This window comes from Plectropomus leopardus, chromosome 17, assembly GCF_008729295.1.
Source record: "Plectropomus leopardus isolate mb chromosome 17, YSFRI_Pleo_2.0, whole genome shotgun sequence".
Taxonomy (NCBI): domain Eukaryota; kingdom Metazoa; phylum Chordata; class Actinopteri; order Perciformes; family Serranidae; genus Plectropomus; species Plectropomus leopardus.
The window spans coordinates 19416599-19435627 of NC_056479.1; the positions used below are offsets into that span (position 1 = coordinate 19416599).

The following is a 19029-nucleotide window of genomic DNA, read 5'->3' on the forward strand; positions in this document are numbered from 1 at the left end:
GTCACAAGGTCACAGTTTGTCTCAATAGTGAGACATTTTTACCCAGTGCTCTTTAGTCTCAAGTCTTTAGAGTTGCTTAGTGGGTAGTCCTCAGTGTGAATGTGTGCGCTTTTTTCTAGACACAGGAATCTGCTTTTTGCAGTGACAGATGAGTGTTGTTTTAATCATTTCTTTTCTATGTTGTGCGTTTTTTAAATTTGTTGATGTAACTGTACCTGTTCAATTGTTTCTGAGTACCCAGAATTATCCTTCTACTACTATCGCACCCTTAAGCCTGATTTATAGTTTTACAAAAACTCTATGCAGAGCTTATAGTATATAATAGAATAGTGACAACATCAAACAAAAGTACAATATTCGTCTACAGTATAGCTTGCAAGGTTCACAGACAAAACAGTTGTCTTATACTGACCTTTAACGTCATGAACAGGCCAGAAAATCGGTAAACAGTAGAAAGCAGCATGAATGAAGGCCTGTGAAAACTTTATGGTGCTTGTTTTTATATATATCTTACTTATTCAGTCTCTGTTTCAAACTCGGTGCAGATTAATTTGGATCAACTACACTGCTGCTTTGCTGTAAACAGATGATATTTAGTAGGGCTGCCCTTTGAAAGTCAGAGATTTGAATCATCAGCCGCGGACCCCTCAGTCGACCAAAATGCATCAAGTCAAGCAGTCATTCTTTTTGTTTCGTTAGTTGGTGTGCTGTGCGGTGTACTTCTGGGAACGTTTTGTTCCCCACATTTTTGCAACAGGCTCACAGCAACTTAATACAACACAGCCTCTGGCTTTTGTTTGATATCTAGTGTCGGCAAAAATGTTGTTGGGCAGATCCAATCAGCTGTTAGCTTGTTTACATGAGTGGCACTGTCACCTTGAACGTCCTGCTGGACCCTTTCAAACTTTCAAACTTTATCATCGAATCACCGAATATTCGCATTGAACAACCAAATCTGATTTGACTGTCATAATTCTCAGTCGGGTACAGCCGTAGTATTTAACAGAGGCGCATCATTGCATTGCGCCGGTAAAGAGGCAAAAATTAGCACATTCACCCTGGTTTCGTTTCTCCTACAATGTCAGTCAAAGCTGAAGGCGATAAATACCTGTGACTACTGCAGAGTCAATTGACAAATAAAGCTTAGCCATATATAGTTTGTTCATCATATAACTGACGAATGCCGATTGTTTCCTTTCCCGTTACTTTTATAAGCCGGATGTTGGCTGATTTTTTTCGTGCTATGGAAAAGATTCAGCGGTACATAAACCCTACTTTGCTCTCTATCATTGTCACTGTTCCTGGAGACCAGCAGGGTTACACTGTCTTTGCATAGTTAAATGTGTGTGTTTAGGTGTGTAGGTGTGTTTGGGCACCCTTCTCTTTTGGCAACAAGTCACAGTTTTGCTCCCTTTTTGGAGAGTGTTTGAATCATATATTTACTCCTGCCTCCTACCCTGCTTTCACCTAAGGTCGTGTGTGTGTGTATGTGTGTGCCTGCGTGCATGCGTGTTTGAATGTACATGTTGCATGTCAAGAGGGAAACAGCTTTTCTACTGTATATTTTTTATTAGTTTTTTGTTTGACTCTTTACATTAGTGTATATCATATGAGCGTCCACATTGTTATGTGCACACCAGTTTGTTGTTTTTTGTGTACGGTGATAAACCTCCACTCTCAGTCTCCTCACACTGATATTGCCCTAGTTTATCTGCCAAGACTTGTCTTTGTAATCCGATCCCACACATGCAAAAACAGTCTTTCTGCCCAGACTTCACACAGATGTTGCTTGCCTTACACTTGCAGGGCCCTCGCAGGCTCCCCCACTCTAAAATGGCGGATCAGCAGCTCGCTGTGTGGTTCAATTCTCCTTGAAGAGAGGAGCAGAATGTTGAAGAGTACAGCTCTTTGTATAAATACATAATGATACAGTGGGCACAGTGAACTGTACAAGTTTCAGAGATGTGTTCTCCTGCAACATGGGAGCTTGGTAAAATAAAAAATAAATAATTTCTGTAGATGTTTCCAGTATTGATGCAGACATAAAAATGCAGAGGAGTTGAACTTAAGTTCTGTAGGCTCAGTCATTTTCCTGCGTGCTGTTTTTGTTGAGGCACATTACATCAGCAGCTACCAATCCATCCCATAGTTCTAACAACTTCAATAAGATCTGTAGCCACTTCTAATCTCCTCCTGCCTTTTTCCCTTTTTTTTTTTTTAAACTTTTGTGAAGCGGTTTCTTTTTTCTCTCTCACAGCAAAGCGTTTTTGAATTCAAATCGCTCCTTGGTGAACTCTCTGAGTGCCAACTCAGTGGATGTGGAGGTGCAAACTTTGTGAGTGGCGTCATTTTTGATGTACCCCCTTGTTCCTGACAAGGTTTTTGTCACTTTGGAACAAGGGGGTATATCAAAAAATGTCTTTCCAGCAGCAACTCACCCCCCCAACCTGTCCCACGCAAGTTACCACACACACACACCCCTACTTCATTAGCATACATCAAGCTTCCCAACGATGTGACAAACTTCATTTGAACGTTGAAAGTGTTGAGGGCTTGTTTCTTTCTGCTGGCAGCTGTCAAAAACCACGCCATGTGACAGTACCAAACGCAAGGGAAAGTCAAAACCACAATCTAAAGACTATATATAGATGAAATGTTGTCATTTTAAGATGACTGGGAGGGGAAAACGACTGCCGCTCCTCGCAGTCTTCAAAACTAGAGAATCACGCTTCATCAGGAACAAACAAAATCTCATTTTAAAAAGAGCTGTGGAGATGAAACCTGATTTTTCTCCTGAAAGTCAAAGTCCCTTTTCATTGCTTTGGGAAATAGGCACACTTCCTTTTTTTCTCCCTGTGTTTCCCTTCCACTCCTTTCTTCCCTGCTCACTCTCATCTGGAGTCCGTCATTGACCAAAACCTTGTGGTAGATTTGATCAACAGTGCTGTTCAAAGGCACCTGACATCTGTCCTAATGGTGAAGAGGCTTTTTTTCCTGCCACCTGTCAGAAAAACAAACATGCCGTAGCTGTAAAAAGATGTTGAAAGGAGAGAAATGTGTGTTTGCACAAAGAAAAATAGAGATGTGAGAGGAGGGACCTTCGAAGAGGCGAGAGGATGCAAAGCTGAAGGAACAAGTCAGACATATTTGGGGACTTTGAGAGATGCTCCTGTTTTGAATTTCAACGCCATTGAGAGACACAGTGAAGTCAGACATTTGAATCAGTCCTTTACCCATCATTGTCTGCTTTATGCTGTAACTGTAACATACGCTGCCACAACAGAGACGTTGTTATAAAAAAAGACTTCTGCTTCCACCCACACACATTGCATAGTAAACTATGGCTAAGCTTTAGTTAGACAGGCTGTGGAAAGACATGATTGCAAATGCTTTGGTCTGCTGCCGTGCTGCAAAAGCGAACTCTATCATACACCTTCAGGTTACATGCAGTATGTATAGTTAATGATGCAATAATGCAAAAGCAGTGCTGATTTTGTGGTAACAGCACAACTTTTACAACGCAAGTGTAAAAAATGATATGTTATATTTCGTTATATTTTTCTTTTTTTCTCACACCATCAGCTGGACCAGCCATTCAAGCCCAGTCCCGTATACAGATACTTTTGAAAACAGAGATTTCCCCCCTTTGTTTTTGACTGAAATTCTGTCCACACTACCTTCATTTCACAAAATATCTCCATCCACATAAAACGCAAAAACGTCTCCAAACACTCACCGGCGCCGGCTCTCATCAGCGTTGATGCCCCTCTGATATAAGGGCAGGTGAGCTCAGTCAAAGATATGATTGATGCTCTGGACATGTGGAATTTTTTTCTTCCACTTGTCAACAACAATCTTACTCTCAAAATGATTTCACCATTTACTAGTTTGACAGGGCCTTATCCAAAACTGTTTCTGGTGGACTTTAAACTGCAGATGCTGAGGTGGACAAAATAACGTGGGTGCAGCAGATGCAACAGTCAAGTGGTGTAGCAGCACTATTGCCCCTTTCCCACTGGGTGGAAAACCCACTAACACCCACTAAAATCTGGCTTTTGTCTTTACTATGAAAGGTTACAATTGGCATTCACTCCTGAGACAGATGACTCAGCAATCGTCACGGATATTTATCAGCTCACGCACCGATCGGCTCTAATCAGCAGTAATAAAAATACAACATCAGGGAGGAAATACTGGTCTACAGGTACTGTAAAAGGAGTCTTTCCGGTATTCATGCATTTCAAAAACCTGCATATACCTGCTAGTTTTTGTGTAAAAAAATGCTATAAGTTAGGATGTAAAGAAGACATTAGACCAAGATTTGCTTCAAAAAACAAAAAGTTAACAGACCAGTGGTCCGCCATTGTTGTTATAGTGTCTGGCGCATGTCTTCTTACACAAAGGAACAATTGGCATGTGCGAATTGAGAAGATGACATCATTCTTTCCTAAACGTTTCATTTTAAACATCGACCGAGATAAAAAAGTAACCAGAGTTTTGAAAAATCTGCACCTAAGAAAGCAGTTTAAAAAACAAATTTTAGTGACTTTAAAGTCTGCGTGTGGGCGAGAGGCTAAAACGTAGAGGAAAATATCAATTTCCAAAATTATCTGTATGTTGAGACAGAGCCTCTGTACAGCTTGACCACGAAGTCATCAGGACAAATGCCTGAATTTCACTGCATCAAGTAATACATTAGTTCTAGTTCGGGCTTCCCTAAAATGAAAGCAAACATTCATGGCTTGTCATGTTTGATCAGTGTTATGGCTGTACGTACAGTATACAGCCATCCCCGCTGCTCCCTGTGAGTCCCGATAAATACGCCGCTGTAGCCTTGCCCATTCTAATGTATGGGAAGGAAAATGGAGACAGCGACGCCACAAAGGAGCTTGTAATTTAGGCAGAGCGGATCTCTCATTGCTGTGGTGACGGCACCATACATGAACCAAGAATGCAAAACTAAGGAGCGTGGCTTTTGAAGAATCTAGACTTATATTCAGAGTGGTTGGTAAGGGATGTGTTTATTCAACCATTGTTTATTGCTTTGGTCTGAGGTAGTGGAGTGTGTTTTGTCTTGGCTTGCCATTTTGTTATGACTACAGAAGCTGCTATAGATAGATAGACTTTTTGAAAATCCGCACTCCCGTAGCTTCAGCTGATTTTTTAACTCCCGGACATTCAAATTAAAGCCTCCGAAACCTTCTTTTTTGCCACTTGTTTGAAAAGGTCACTCTCAAATTATCCTTGACTTCATTCTCACACAGAGAAGAAGAGAGACATATTTCTGTAAACTTTAAAAATGAATAGGGCAGGAGGAGCCCTGAAAAATTGGCAAAGTTGTGGCAGTCTAATCTACTGCACACTGTGCCGAGACAAAGTGAGCTGCTTCATGTTGGGATCATTTATACTGGAGGTTGCTTTGAAGTGCTTCCCAATCCCTTTCATTGTGCCCAGGAAGATTAATTAGCCAAAGCCAGAACAATCAGTTAAATCCACAACAGGAAAATTATTTTAGGAAAACCAATCTTTTTCCCTCCCCCTCACCTCATTCACGCTCTCTTCACATGAAAGACCGGACTGATGAGAGGAGAGGTGGGGAGCGTGGGGATGTTCTTAATGTTCACTGGACTTTGGCTCTGTCAAAGACATTATGGTCGCTTGAAATGCTCAGACTCTCCCCTGGTTACACCTTGAAATATGTGGGTGAAAACTGTTGCTTTTCACAGCCCCCGTCGATTCCTCAAGCTCTGTTAAACTATTCATCAAGCACCGAATTAATTGATTCAGCAACTCTTTTCAAAATGCCGTAAATGCTTTTACGGTACTGTAAAACCTCTGTGTTTGTGCATGTGTGTGTGCGTCCATTCATGTGTGTTTGTGGGTAAAAGGGGGGGTTGCGCTAACCAAACCCTTTTCAACTTCTATAATCAGACTCTGGTTTAGTGGAGTGTAATTTAGCCCCAGACAGACTTCCTCCAGTCCTCCCCAGTGGAGCTAGCTAGCTAGCTGTTGAGCTGCTGCAGCGTTTGATGTGTTCTGCCCTCCACCACGGCCCTGTCCTCTTCCAAACCCAGCTGTGTCAGGCCCATAAATGCATTGTGTCAGATCTGGCTGTAGTCATCAGCAGCCAGTAGGGGGTGTTGTGCAGAGCGAGTCGTGCCGGCCTGCGGACCCCCTGTGGAGATGTGAAGGAGCTGTGAGGAGCAAGGGAATACTCTGAGCCATGAATAAAGAGGGGATACCCAATGTCTGTGTGTGTGTCTGTGTGTATCTGTCTGTGTCTGTGTGTGTGTCTGTGTGTGTGTGTCTCCTCCAAGGGAGCTGCTCTCTTGGGTACTGTGTGTGGAAGTGCATACATGACATGCAAGTGTTTAAATGAATGAGTAGCAGACATACATATTTATCACTGATTTAAAGCGATCAGTGTTTATTTTCTTGATTTTGTCTTTGTTTTGTTTTTTATCCAAATATACCAACAAATGATATTAACACAGATGAATATCACACATATAAAGGGTTTCGTGTTTGTGTGCACATGTCAGTGTTGTCACAAATATCGATATATCATAAATAAGGATTCTTAATATTTTGTTCAATGCTCATTCTACGCAGTATCAATCTTTAAATTTTCTTTAAATTTCTATTTATTGTTCATGTTTCCTGTAGTCTTTGTGGTGTTTTTTGCCACTAACCAATTAAAGAAAAGTCATTGTTGTTATGTAACAGCCTTGTTATATTTATCTGTATTAATTTGTATTGTGCCCTTAATGTCATTTTTCCGTGTGGTATCAAAAATGGTGTAAAATATCAATATTTTTCAAAGTATTTTATGATAGTTAAAAATTCCAGTATTGTGACAACATTATATGAAAAGACGACAAGTATTAGTTTGGTTGAATGACGTACATGTAATGTGATTAATGTATTTGTTCAGGTGTTCCTTCTAAGTTAACTGTCGCTGTTTGGCCGCCCCGCCTCTGTCTTCTCAGGTGACGGTGGTGCGTCAGGAGTACGAGGAGAAGATCAAAGGTTTGATGCCAGCAGAGCTCAGACAGGAACTGGAGGACACCATCGCCTCTCTGAAAGCTCAGGTGAGAGCTGAATGTTTGCCAGATAAGGATCAGATACAGGCGGGGCCAGAACAAACATGCTGACATATTCAATCTGGTGGCTTTAGTTACAAGACTGTTTAAAATTGTCTGGAGGCTCATATTCTCATTTTCAATCATAAAACATTCCTCCTGTCTTTTTGTCTTTCATTAATACAAACATATTTAAACTCATTATACTGTATATTGGACAGATAAAAACAGTAAAGTTGTGTATCTTCAGACTTTTTTTTTAAAGTATTTTTTATCATTTACTATTAATCAATCAAAACTGTGTCACCGTCAAACAGCTGCAGGCGGATGGCAAACAACCAAGAGAGGTGATGAGGGTGACACTATTTACTCTGGAATAACTCAGCAGTGTGGAAATATATATGTGATTTCTGAGAAAATAAGGGTCAACGGACAGAGCGCATGCTTAATGCAAACAATGCCGTTATGAGATAAACAGCAGTTTACCTGCATAGACGGGCATCTCACTCTGCTAACTTCTTGTGGCAACACAGCAACATGAGCTACTGTGTTTCAACAATGCAAAGCTGAAAATATGTGCATGAAACTCAACCGTGCTGCTCTGTCAGGAGACACAATGACTTGAACCGAAAAAGAAAAAGTACACGTAATTTGATCAGTTATGAGTAGGCGAAAACTGCTCATTTTTGCAATATAAAAATGCTTAAGCTAATACTGTGTGGCTAGAAATGACAACTGTTTCATCTAAGAAGCTTGACAGTAAATGTTGAGCCGAATTTTATACTTCTGATAAATGGTCTTGTTGTTAATCCATGTTTAATGGCTTTCGGGAGAAGTTTGCCATCAGGGCTTTGAGCCAGATAGCCCTGAAGTTTTCAAGGAAAAGGTCATGGTTTGGGTTAAAAATAAAAACATTTTGCTCACAAAGTGCTTTCTGAGATAAAGCCCGAAGGTTAACTTATCTCATGTGCTGTTTATGTGTGTTGTGGAGTCAAATCATCAAGCTTGCTACTGTCTGACTCTCTATGGTGGAAGGAAGCGAATCTCCGGTCTGAATTACATGGATGTGACGTATAAGCCGAAACACACTCGTCACAAATTCAGCTGATACGTAGATGCTCTTGTGATTTAAATCCTCAAATCTGGTCTGCACCATAAAACTTTAAATTTAAGATCTCTTGGCAACATATCTTATTGGTCACACAATGTTAGTTTTGTTAATGTGATATTGATAATGTATTTAATATTTTACAACTGTGACTTCACTCCATGCATAGAGAGAGAATTCATAGAAAATAGTGGTTTGTTGCTATATTAAGGTTCTGAATGTCGTTTAGATCTCCTTTTATCTCTCCTTGTCTCCTCATCACCTCAGCACTGGCACAACCACATTTATGTTACCCTGTTATTCCTCTGAGACATATCTCGTTCTAATATCACCGGGTTCATTTCGACACTGAATATCAATAAAGGGCTTTTATTTGCTTATACACTGTAAACAAAAGGGCTATTTGTGTAATGATGACAGAACCACGCAGAACAAGTTTTTGTATAAGGGGCTCATCATAAACCCCTGCCTTGTTCAAATAGGTCTCCAAAGATCCCGTTTCAGCACGCGGACCACAGCTCTGTGATCGGATATGTTTATAAGATATAATTCATGACCAGAGTGGTCTTTCCCCTCATTGACGACGTATTGGGTTTTGCACATTAAAGTGCATTATTTTTACATGGCGAGAAAAAAAAAAGGTGGGGAGATTTTTCGTGTCTCTGGAGGCATTTGACCACATTTCGTTGGGGTTTTTGCATATACTCCACCACCGTGAAGTGCCAAATGAAATGCTAGAACTTTCCTGAGGTCTCCCCCACAGAAAGGAATGTACCCTCGGCTCCAGTACGGTAGTCCCAGAACAATACAGATGCTTTCAGAGCCGTGATTATTCTGCCAGGCTCTAGATGCCGTGTAAATGTAGATGGGGTTTATTTTCACTTCAGCCAAAGACACTTCATAAATAAACTCACACTTTGTAGCCAAACAAAAGAATGGCGCTGCCTCCTCTCGCGGTACCCTAACCTCAACTAACCTGGCTCATAATCTTCCTTCTGTCCCCATGTGCCTTAACCCCGCTGCCCTAATCTCCTGACCCCCAACCCCTGCTGTCTTGACCTCTGGACTCAACAACCAAGCCTTTCTTCCACTTAGCTAACCCCCTCCACCCAAACGCACAACTGACCCGAAGCCATCAGACCGTTTTCACTCAGTACGTTTACATGATGTCAGAAAAAGTTGAATAATTGTTTTAGTCTGACTAAAACTGGACTTTTAAAATACAAACATACATCTTTGTCAGACTGAAATCATGCTAAATCAAATTTCTTAAAGTCGGACTAACACACCAAAATAACTTGGTTTATGATTGAGCTAGTCTTTCATATATGCCTCAGTCAGACCTGAGCTGGTGTTCTGCGCATGCTCCCAGTTGCCGCTCTGGGGATGTTGGTTATTTATGAGGGGGGAAAGGGTGGTGCCAAACAGGTAAAGAGTTAAAAAAAAAATTAAGCACTGGGGAGGGCCACCACCAGCCACCTCCCTCCTCCGATAATTAAAATTCAGTCCCACAACACCGGCACTGCAGCTACGCAATGTACTGCTGTGGACGGGACCGCAGCAAAACATATTTTAGCCACCTAAAAATATCAACATCAGGTGAAGTGTACACTATATTTGAATATTTGCTACGCATTACCTTCCACAACAGTTGATGGAGGCAGCAGTAAACCAGCAACTCAACCGTTTGGTGGAGTAAAATTACATTTTCTAAATGAAGTCTGGTGTTTTTGATATAATGAGTTCAAATCCCCATTGGTAAGGGTTGTTTTACGACAAGGTAAAGCTGTAAAAAATATTCTAAATATAGTTTATACTGAAAATGATATTGATTTTTTTTTTTTAGGTGGGCCTTTTTTTGGTGTCTCAAAACTAATCAATGAAGGCAGAGTTTGCCCAGCACTGTTTGATGATATGAACATGACACAGCAGTTTTCTGCCCCCAAGTTATTGTAAATAAACATTGTGATTTGGTCCATAGCAACTAGCTGGAAGGGGGCGAAGGAGTTTGACATACTTTTGTCAATCTGATTAAAGAACTAATCAGTACATTTTTGCCTCCATTGTGCATCTGTGTTGCAGGTTAACTTCCTTCAGAAGAGAGCGTCTTTGCTACAGGAAGACCTGGATGCCTGTCGCAGCAGGAGGTTAGCATGATTGTTTAGATTGTATAGAAATGTGTGTGCATATGTGCCTGTACATAGTTCATGTGGAGGTTTGTGCTTCTGCCCAGCACAATGCATGTGCAGTACGTGCCTGTGCTTCACGCACTGAGTGTGATCAGCCAGAATTACTCATCTGCAGCACACTTTGTGACGCACTATTAATGGTGCAGTTACAGTAGATGATGTCTTTGACGGTGACAGCTTCCAGTCCTGAGGGCTTTCATTTGCCTCCCATCCATCATACTGTAAGAGCCATTTATGTCTTTATGAAAAGCATCTTATATACGCAGTGATAAGAGACGTCGTCAAACGACGCTGCCGCTCACATCTCTGCAAACATCTCTCAGGACTGTCAGTCATGCACATCACAGTAAATAACCCGCTATTTCGCCGTACTCTACCTCACAACTTAAAGTGACGGAGACGTTGAGAACCTCAAAGGAACAGTCAATCAGAGAGAGTTAGTTTCATGATGATATTCTTTAACCCTTTAAAAGTGGACCTCTGGCAGAAGGCAGGTCGTTGTTTGTCTTCCCCATCTTTATGTTATGACCTCATGTGCTGTATAAAAAAACAAAATATAATAGCTAGATAGAGTTCCCACAGTCATAAAAATACCTGGAAAAGCCATGAAATTTCACAAACCAGAAGTCATGGAATTCTGGTGTGAGTTATGAAATTGTTACAAATCATTTTTCATGGATAATGTCCATGTAAGGTAACATAACGTCAAATTCAATTTGTGTAACTGACGACGTATACGCTGCTGTGTCTGACATCTTGTTTAACATCACGTGAGTTTCTTCATTTTCTCCCCTTGTTACATCTCTCTCCACATATGCCAGCTTGCTAAAATTATGTTTTAAGTTTGAATCTGATATGTTTGAAAAATGCAGGTTTTAAATAGTGAGAGAAAAATAGTTTTGGGGTCCTTAAAAAGTAATTGAAAAGTTGAAATTGTTGAAATCTTGTCCATGAAAATGTGTGGGAACCCTGGCCTAGAGCGTTTATTCTTTTTCCAGCATCTTCTCCATCATCACATTGTTAACTTAACAAGATCGTTGTTTGTATAATCCTGTATATATCAAACTAGAATAGGAGCCATAATAGCTGGAGCATTCATTCCTTTTTCAGCAGAGAGCCAATGCTTCTGTTTTCCCAGTCATCACCTTGTGACCTTACATTATTTTACCGCACATGCCTCGCAAATGTGATATTTTACCGGCATTTTTATGAAATGGCTGCAACGCCTTTGCACTCTGCTCATAAAAACAAGCATAACTCAAAAACTAAATAAGTTTTTAAATAACTTACGGAGTGCTACAAAATATTTTTTTATGTTTCTACATTTTAAAATCTTTTGGATCAATATGCATAGTGTTTTCATTTTGTAAAAAAAATGATGCAAAACAACATTTAAAGCAAGCATTTCTTTTTTTTAAATGGCACCATTTAAATACTTTCAGTAATTATTATGGTTAAACGACTTACGTAACCTTTTAGCTTAGGTTGTGCCAGTTTTAGTGGTATGAAGCATTTGAAACGGAAGACATCAGAATAAACCAAAATACCAATGTAGGCAGGGCTGGAACATTTCTATTGCAGAGAACATAGGGTTAATATAGATGTATTACAATGTTACGTTTAACTCTTTCCGTGCAGGTAACCATGGGAGAACCACAGCCTGACCCCACACCTGGATATGAAGGACAAAGCATCCAATCAGATGTGAGCATTACTGACTGTTACAAGTATTCGACACACCTGTCATGCCACTGGACCGGTCATCTTTTAGTTTGATGTGCTGTTGTCTTTCTTGGTTTTACTAACATGAATTATTTATTCATTGCCAGAGTTTAGTTTTGCTTTGTCTTGTGGGAAAAAATATATATATACGTTCTGATTACATTGTTCTTTTTATAATATATTTTTAAATATCATTTACTTGTTTTTCATTGTTATTTGATAGACATTTGATTTCCCTACCAAAATCTATCATTTTTAATAAAATACTTCTTTTTTGTTGTCATGCTATTTTGTTAATCCTGAACATGTTTTTCATCTTCTTCAAATACCTCATAATTAGTCCTTCAATTAGGGGAAGTCATGCCGTTGCCCTTGTTTTTGTTTGACCACAACATGCATGTTATCCAAGATTAGCTCTGTAACTTTACACTAAAGTCAAAGGCCTTGAATTCCCATTGCCCTCATCACTATTTCGCATCGCCTTTCTGCTCAAGCCCCCATTTGAACTGTAAAGAGTAGTTGGGGGTTTGTGGTTGGTTCAGATAAAGAGCGCTGCGAGTCGATTGTTTGAACCTCTGGCCAAGCGCTACAGTCCTTGGGCCCAGTGTTTCTGCTTTGTGTTTTACCAGCGGCTCCACTCAAACCCAGGCTGAATGACTCAGACGCTTGAGTCCACGAAACGGCCGCCGTGTCTCCAAGTCTCCTCCAATGTCTCCAGAGTGTGGAGGTTTTATGATGATAATAACATTTGGTGGACCAAGGATGGGCTTCATAATGAGCCTCCATCCATTTTTTTGGCGTCTCACTGGTAGGTGAGGAATGTATGGGCTTGAATACTGATCATTTCAAAAGGATTCAGTTTTTTCCTGGAAAACAGCTCATAGGTGTTCATAGATTTCAAAATCAGATTTGATTTCAAAGAGGCCTTCACTTATTTGCATTGGAATTGCTTTCTTTTTACACCCGCAGTTCACGCACTTCTATGTGTTCCCATTGTCCGTGACCTGCTCTGCTGTCTCCAAACGAAACACTATACCCCTCTCTGTATTTATTTGATGTGCTGGTTCTGCTGCCCAGGCAAAGAGAGAGAAGAAACACAAAAAAAAAAGAAAGGCGAAAGGCGAGAGGATAGTCAGCCCGACATCTGAGAAACAGGAATTTAGTCTCTCAGCACAAAGCTTTTGTAGAGTCTGTTGTTTCTGGAAGACGTGCACAGAGGATTCAGAACTGCTGCAACACAGCATCATGTATGCATGTGTACAAGTATAGTTGTATACCTGACATTTTTTTGCATGTACTATCTGTGTGGTAACATGCATGCCAGTATGGCCTCAGACTGCCTCAAAGGGATTTAAACATACAACACTGATTTTGTCCACCCTCATAGCGTCCTATCAGCTCCCTGATCATTGTCCTATAAGCATCTTTTGCGCGTCTTGACCCTTTCAATCAGTCAAATGGAGAGAGGCATTTTTGCCATTTCAAAGGTACAGTTTTACTTGAAAACCATCTACAGGAGCAGGTAGAGTTATCGGCTGATAAATATCAGGTTGCCCAGTTGTATCTTTTTCATGGACTGTCTCCAGATTTGACAGAATTTATATTATGTCTGGAACAAAGCTGTGCGTGAAAGAGACAATATGCAAAATAAAGATATGAAACCTTCCTTCAGCTGTGGTCTTAACATTTCTAAGAAGCGAAAGTTCATCAAATGACATTTACTGTGTTTACATGCACACTAATATTCCACTGCTTTTCCAAATTTGACAGTAATTTGAATTTGATAGATGTCATTTAAACAGCATATTCCCTTAAGGTATTCCAAGTTAAGCCTTTTTTTGAACGTAGTATTTTCCAATTACAAGGCGTGGAATTTGCAGATAATACGCAGGTTTTAATCATGGATGTATTAAGAGAACTGGATGCAGTGTTGAATGCAGGGCCAGCTTCATTCCTATAAGAGTTGCTCGGTGACGCATGAAGCCAAAATGGCTCAGCTGCTGTATATAAAATTACCCAGAAAGTCCAGGAATGATCAGCTCTGCGTTTGCGCTGTGCGGCCCATACAGCAAGAGTACCACAGACTTACTGTGGCCGAGTGCGGCCAAGCGTCTAACTTCAGGTTTAGCATTCTGCTAACTTGAATGGGGACAAAATGATTTAATCATGCGATTAATTTAGACTTTTGAAATGTAATCAGACTGAATGGATCAAATCCTGATAGTGAAACAAGTCATTTCGCAAGAAAAATATCCACTGATTTGCAAATGTCTCTTTTGCCATGTAGGTTAATGGCAAACAAAGTATTTTTGGGCCGCAGTGTTTAAATTGTTGTTCAAAATGTATCAGTGGTTTCCAGCAGTGCAGGAGCAAAGCTGACTGATAACGTTAGTCTTCTCATTCTCTGTCTCTACTTTTCTCTTTGTCTTGAGACTTGAAGCCTTAATTTATGTTTTGTTTTCTTAAAAGTTAACATCATGAATAGCCTATATCCTTACATCATATACTGTAGTCATGCTGTCATCTTCTTGAAGCTCCATTGCCTGATGCCGAGAAACTAAACTATCTAATAAACACTGCCGCAAACAGCTTAATGGAACTGGCGTCACCACAACCTTTTTGTCAAGCTTGTCTGACCAAGTAACAGTAAGGACTCGGGATCAATTGTCAGATGCAGCACCACCCGATTCTACTGTCTGAAAGATTTTTTAAAGCATCCTGAGTCCTTAATAACACCTACACATGAAGCTGCTGACACTGTAGATCTAAAAGGTTTTGTGTGCACTCGGCCGTTGTTTCCTTATTTACACCCAAACAGGCTCCAGCTTTAACCTTCGCTTTAATCTGTGTCATTACTCTGACATAGTTTCACTCTAATTGATTGTCTACCTCCAAAATAACCTCCATAATTGTGCTTGTGTAAATACAAGCCATGAATGTCATTTCCACACGGCCGACACGGCCCCATTAAAGATCAAAGTCCTCGCTTCCTCTCAGTTATCTCCACATCAGACAGTGGACTGTTGTGTGACAACAGCAAAGGGCAGTCAGGAAGCTCCCATGGTTTCCATTATACTCTCACCTCATGCTCGCGCTCTCTGGTGTGCTGTAATTTAGGTGATTTTTGTCGGCTTGAGGTTCAAATGTTTCATTGGCTAAAGAATTGTTCTCATGACGTGAGTGCACCATTGCAAAATTCACACAGGATTAAAAGAACTGCCTCAGAGAATCAGAAATAGAGCAGCTGCAAATGTGTTTGTTTTCAAGTATTTTATATCAGAGGGGTTATTTGAGGACAAATTCAAAGAGCAACAGTGATTTCTAATCAACTTCTGGTGATTTGAGGTCACTCGCTCTCTTCTGCCTCGCACTGGATCTACACATGTAACGTGCGCTCTGTGTGTGCACGCTTCACTCTGAGCTCTCGTGACAGCCCTCTGGGATTGACTGTACATCAGCGTGTGATTGACAAAGTCATTGTGCGTGTGCGTTTGCGTGTGCGTGAGCCATGTGTCACTGGAGCTTTTTATAGCGCTGTATTCTGAGTCAGACCCTAGGAGGCCTGCGTTTGGCTGCTGTACGCTGCTTGCATAAATAAACCTGTTTATCGCCAACACTTCTCACACACACTGATGTCTTCCATCATGTTTTCTGCCTTTGTCTCTCTCCCAGCTTGTATCACTCTGTCTTTGTTGATTCGGTATTTATGGCAGTGATTTTTTTCCTTTTTTCCCTGGCCCTGTCACTCAAGCACAACCAGAGCTATGAGAAAGATATGCAGCTGTGTGATTTGAGAACAAGTAGGTTAGAAGCTATGCAGCCTCAATGAAGAAGGCACCGCAGGTTGTGTTTGTGTGATTGTGGTATGATTTTGCCGTCTGGGCTGATAGTGTGGGCTGAGCAGAGGGACAGAAGACCATGCACTAAAGACAGTGTGGGAGGTTTGTCTGTGTAGCTTGCCCTATGTCTCTGTCTGGGTATCTGGTATCTCTGTCTCAGTCTTTCCATTGATCTCTCTCAGTCTTTTTTTATTATTTTATACATATTATGGCACCAGTTGATGTTGAAAATGCATCTTTCTGACCTTCCATTCATTAACTTTCAAAAAGTATTCTCTAAACGCAACGTTACTGTGGAAGGGCTTTTCCTTTTCTATGTTACCCCTTTCAACTAATACAGCTCCGGTTCTTGAACCAGTTCCATTCAGGTTTCTTGGAACCTCGGTGCTATCTAGAAAACCAGGCCGCTTTTCCACCAGTTTTGAACTGATTCATTATAATCAAGAATGCGTCACCAATGGACGGCGTTGCACAATGCACAACAGATGTAATCAGTAGTAAGATGGTAGATCACATAGATTACCTGTGAGCTTTTTTTCTGTTTTTACAGATATTTGTTTTTTCCAGAAAAGAAGCATGGACCAACTATTAATGATAAAATGACGAAGATTATTACATGCAAGACTCCATCCTCTCTTATCATCCGTAGGTTATGACGCTGCTCCTGTATGGTCACGGTTCATACTTCAGGTCATAGAAAACCTGTTATTTTTTGTCAGAGCTGGGAACCAACTTTTCAGGTTCTAAACCAATTTTTAGGGGGATGAAATTCTCAGTGTGGAAACCAGAATGGAACTGGTTCCATGTTGGTGGGAAAGGATGAGCATTTGAATTAGGTGCTTTTTTTTTTTGCTCATATCTTCAATTTGCACTACTCAGCATGAATCTGCATCTATTTTTTCCCAGTCGTGTACATGCATTTACTTAACATAAATACACTCTAATTGCACCAAAAGAAAAATAATTACAGAATTTTGCAATTTATTCACTTTTCAGACTCGTGGGCCAACGGAGGCCCTCAGAAACATTTTCTGTGGCCCCTGAACATGACATGAAATGCATGCATCACATTTTAATTATCCACAATCCATTTCAGTACTTTTATCTTCAGTGTCTTATCTTTAATATACTTTGCAGCTGCTGCATCCCTCCTAACATCCGTCTGTCAGATTAGGAAGAACAATTAATAGAAGCTAGTGGTTGCTTGGCACCTTTTGTCGCAAAAATAACAGTCATTAATGCTAATGTTGTTAGCTAATATAAACCAACTCAGTAGTTTAATGCGGAAGTAATATGGTAAAGCCACAGCAGAAAAACACTATAGTTGAGGAGAATATGCAGTTTTGGAGAAAAATGGATTTAACTTCATTGCACCCCAGGGGACAGATCACGAACAGATGAATTCAACACGCTCTCATTCCCAGCTTGTCCATTACTGGTGTTTTGCCAGTGGTCCAGGCATCAGATGCAGTATTGGCATCTCATATTTTGACATCTAGGGCCACTGACCAATTGTCAGTATTTGTCAAATTGAAAGGGAGAATGTGTTGGTAAATTTGGTGCCAAAGGTAATAAATGGTGGCTAAACACCACAATGAGACCAATCTCAAGTCCTTGGGTGAAAAACATAAGGACGTTTATTTCTGCTGTAAATTTGGGGATTTTACGATTCTGAAGCCAGCCTCCAGTGGCCATTCAGGGAACTGCAGTTTTTGGCACATCTGCACTGGCTTCATTATTCAGCCCCGGAGGTTGCCGCTTGTGTATGTCCTGAGCATGTGTGACCCTCAGTGATATGCAGGCTCTGTAAATTGTCACTCTGTCTTTAAAACTCTGAGCACTCTTGATCTTGCAATCCATGCAATTGTGGTAGCGAACACTAAATTCCTTGTTTAATCAGTTTTTTTGGAGGTTGATCGCTGAATGTAGAAACCTGAAGAAGATCATTAAAGCCTCTAAATTTGCTCCGTGTGCTGCTCAAAGGTAGCTACTGCCCAAAAAATACTCTAAAATGGTTATTTCAAGTGTAATGTAATTTAAAGGATCTGTTTTATAAATCTGTTGCCATGGTGCTCACCCTGTTGATGTGTCACACCCCTCTAATGGAGAAACAGGAAGCAGAGGGGGGGGGAGAGATAAAAATCTGGCATCTGTTGAATGGACGAGCAAGTTAATCACCTTACCAGTCTGGGAACCCTCTGCGCTCTGGAGTCAGGAAGGAGGAAGATGGGGTTAAAGTGATGGATTAAGGATGAGTGAGGGAGCCCAGGGTTCAGGTTAAGACTGATTCAGAGACGGATCGCTGTCCTGTCAAGCATGGTAGAACAGTGGCGTCCGGCCTGTGAAGTGTCTGCATGGTGCTTGAGTGCGAGCAGCAGAGGAAATGAAAGTCATTACTGTCAGCGTGGAGTGAGCTTCATGGCCCAAACGGGATTAGACAGTGCATCCGACATTGTTTCTATACATTGGTAGACTTAAAAGTCAAGCGCAAAATGGGATTAAAACGAGGGAAAAAAACCAATAAATAACCTTCAACAACCCCCCTCTCTCTTCTTGCCTCTCTTTTATTTCTTCTCTGCCTTCCTTCGCTACCAATTCCCCACCTATTTCATGTCTCATTCTTTCTTCGCAGTCTTTTCTCTTTCACCTGTCTCGCTCCCGATTCCACTCTGTCTGACACATCTCTCTTTCCCTTTTTCCATCCTTCACACACTCATCCCCATCATCAAAATGCACAGGTAGGCGCCAACTCCCACTCACACTTTACATTCTGTTTTGCAAAAAAAAAAAAAACATCCTTCTGGGGCCAATTGGCGCTTGAAATCCAACTTCATTCCCCTCAAACTGAACCCTTTCAAAAACAACCCCTACCACCCGCACTCTTTTTTCCCCCCTCTTCTTCCTCTTTCAAAACAGCCCCATAACAAGCTGGCGAATTGTTGCCCTTCCTTAACTTTTAAGGGTATTATGCACCATGTCCAACTTCAAAGCCTGTCTTAACTCCACACTTTAATTGTATCTTCCCCAGCTCTCTGCGTGCCATTTGATTCTGCTGACAACAGCACTTCTCCCTCCGTTCTCCATCCTTC

At 40.9% G+C, this 19029-nt stretch overlaps 1 protein-coding gene across 2 annotated transcripts in view; it reads left to right on the forward strand.

Moving 5' to 3' along the window:
• Positions 1 to 12229, forward strand: part of cep112 (centrosomal protein 112) — a 132259-nt gene extending 120030 nt beyond the window's left edge. For both annotated transcript variants that reach the window (XM_042505151.1, XM_042505152.1), the window contains exons 25-27: positions 6990 to 7091; positions 10273 to 10337; positions 12018 to 12229. In XM_042505151.1, coding sequence (XP_042361085.1) covers positions 6990 to 7091; positions 10273 to 10337; positions 12018 to 12021 — 171 coding nt within the window. In that variant the 3' untranslated portion in view covers positions 12022 to 12229. The remainder of the gene's footprint in view (positions 1 to 6989; positions 7092 to 10272; positions 10338 to 12017) is intronic.
• Positions 12230 to 19029: the final 6800 nt, after the last annotated feature.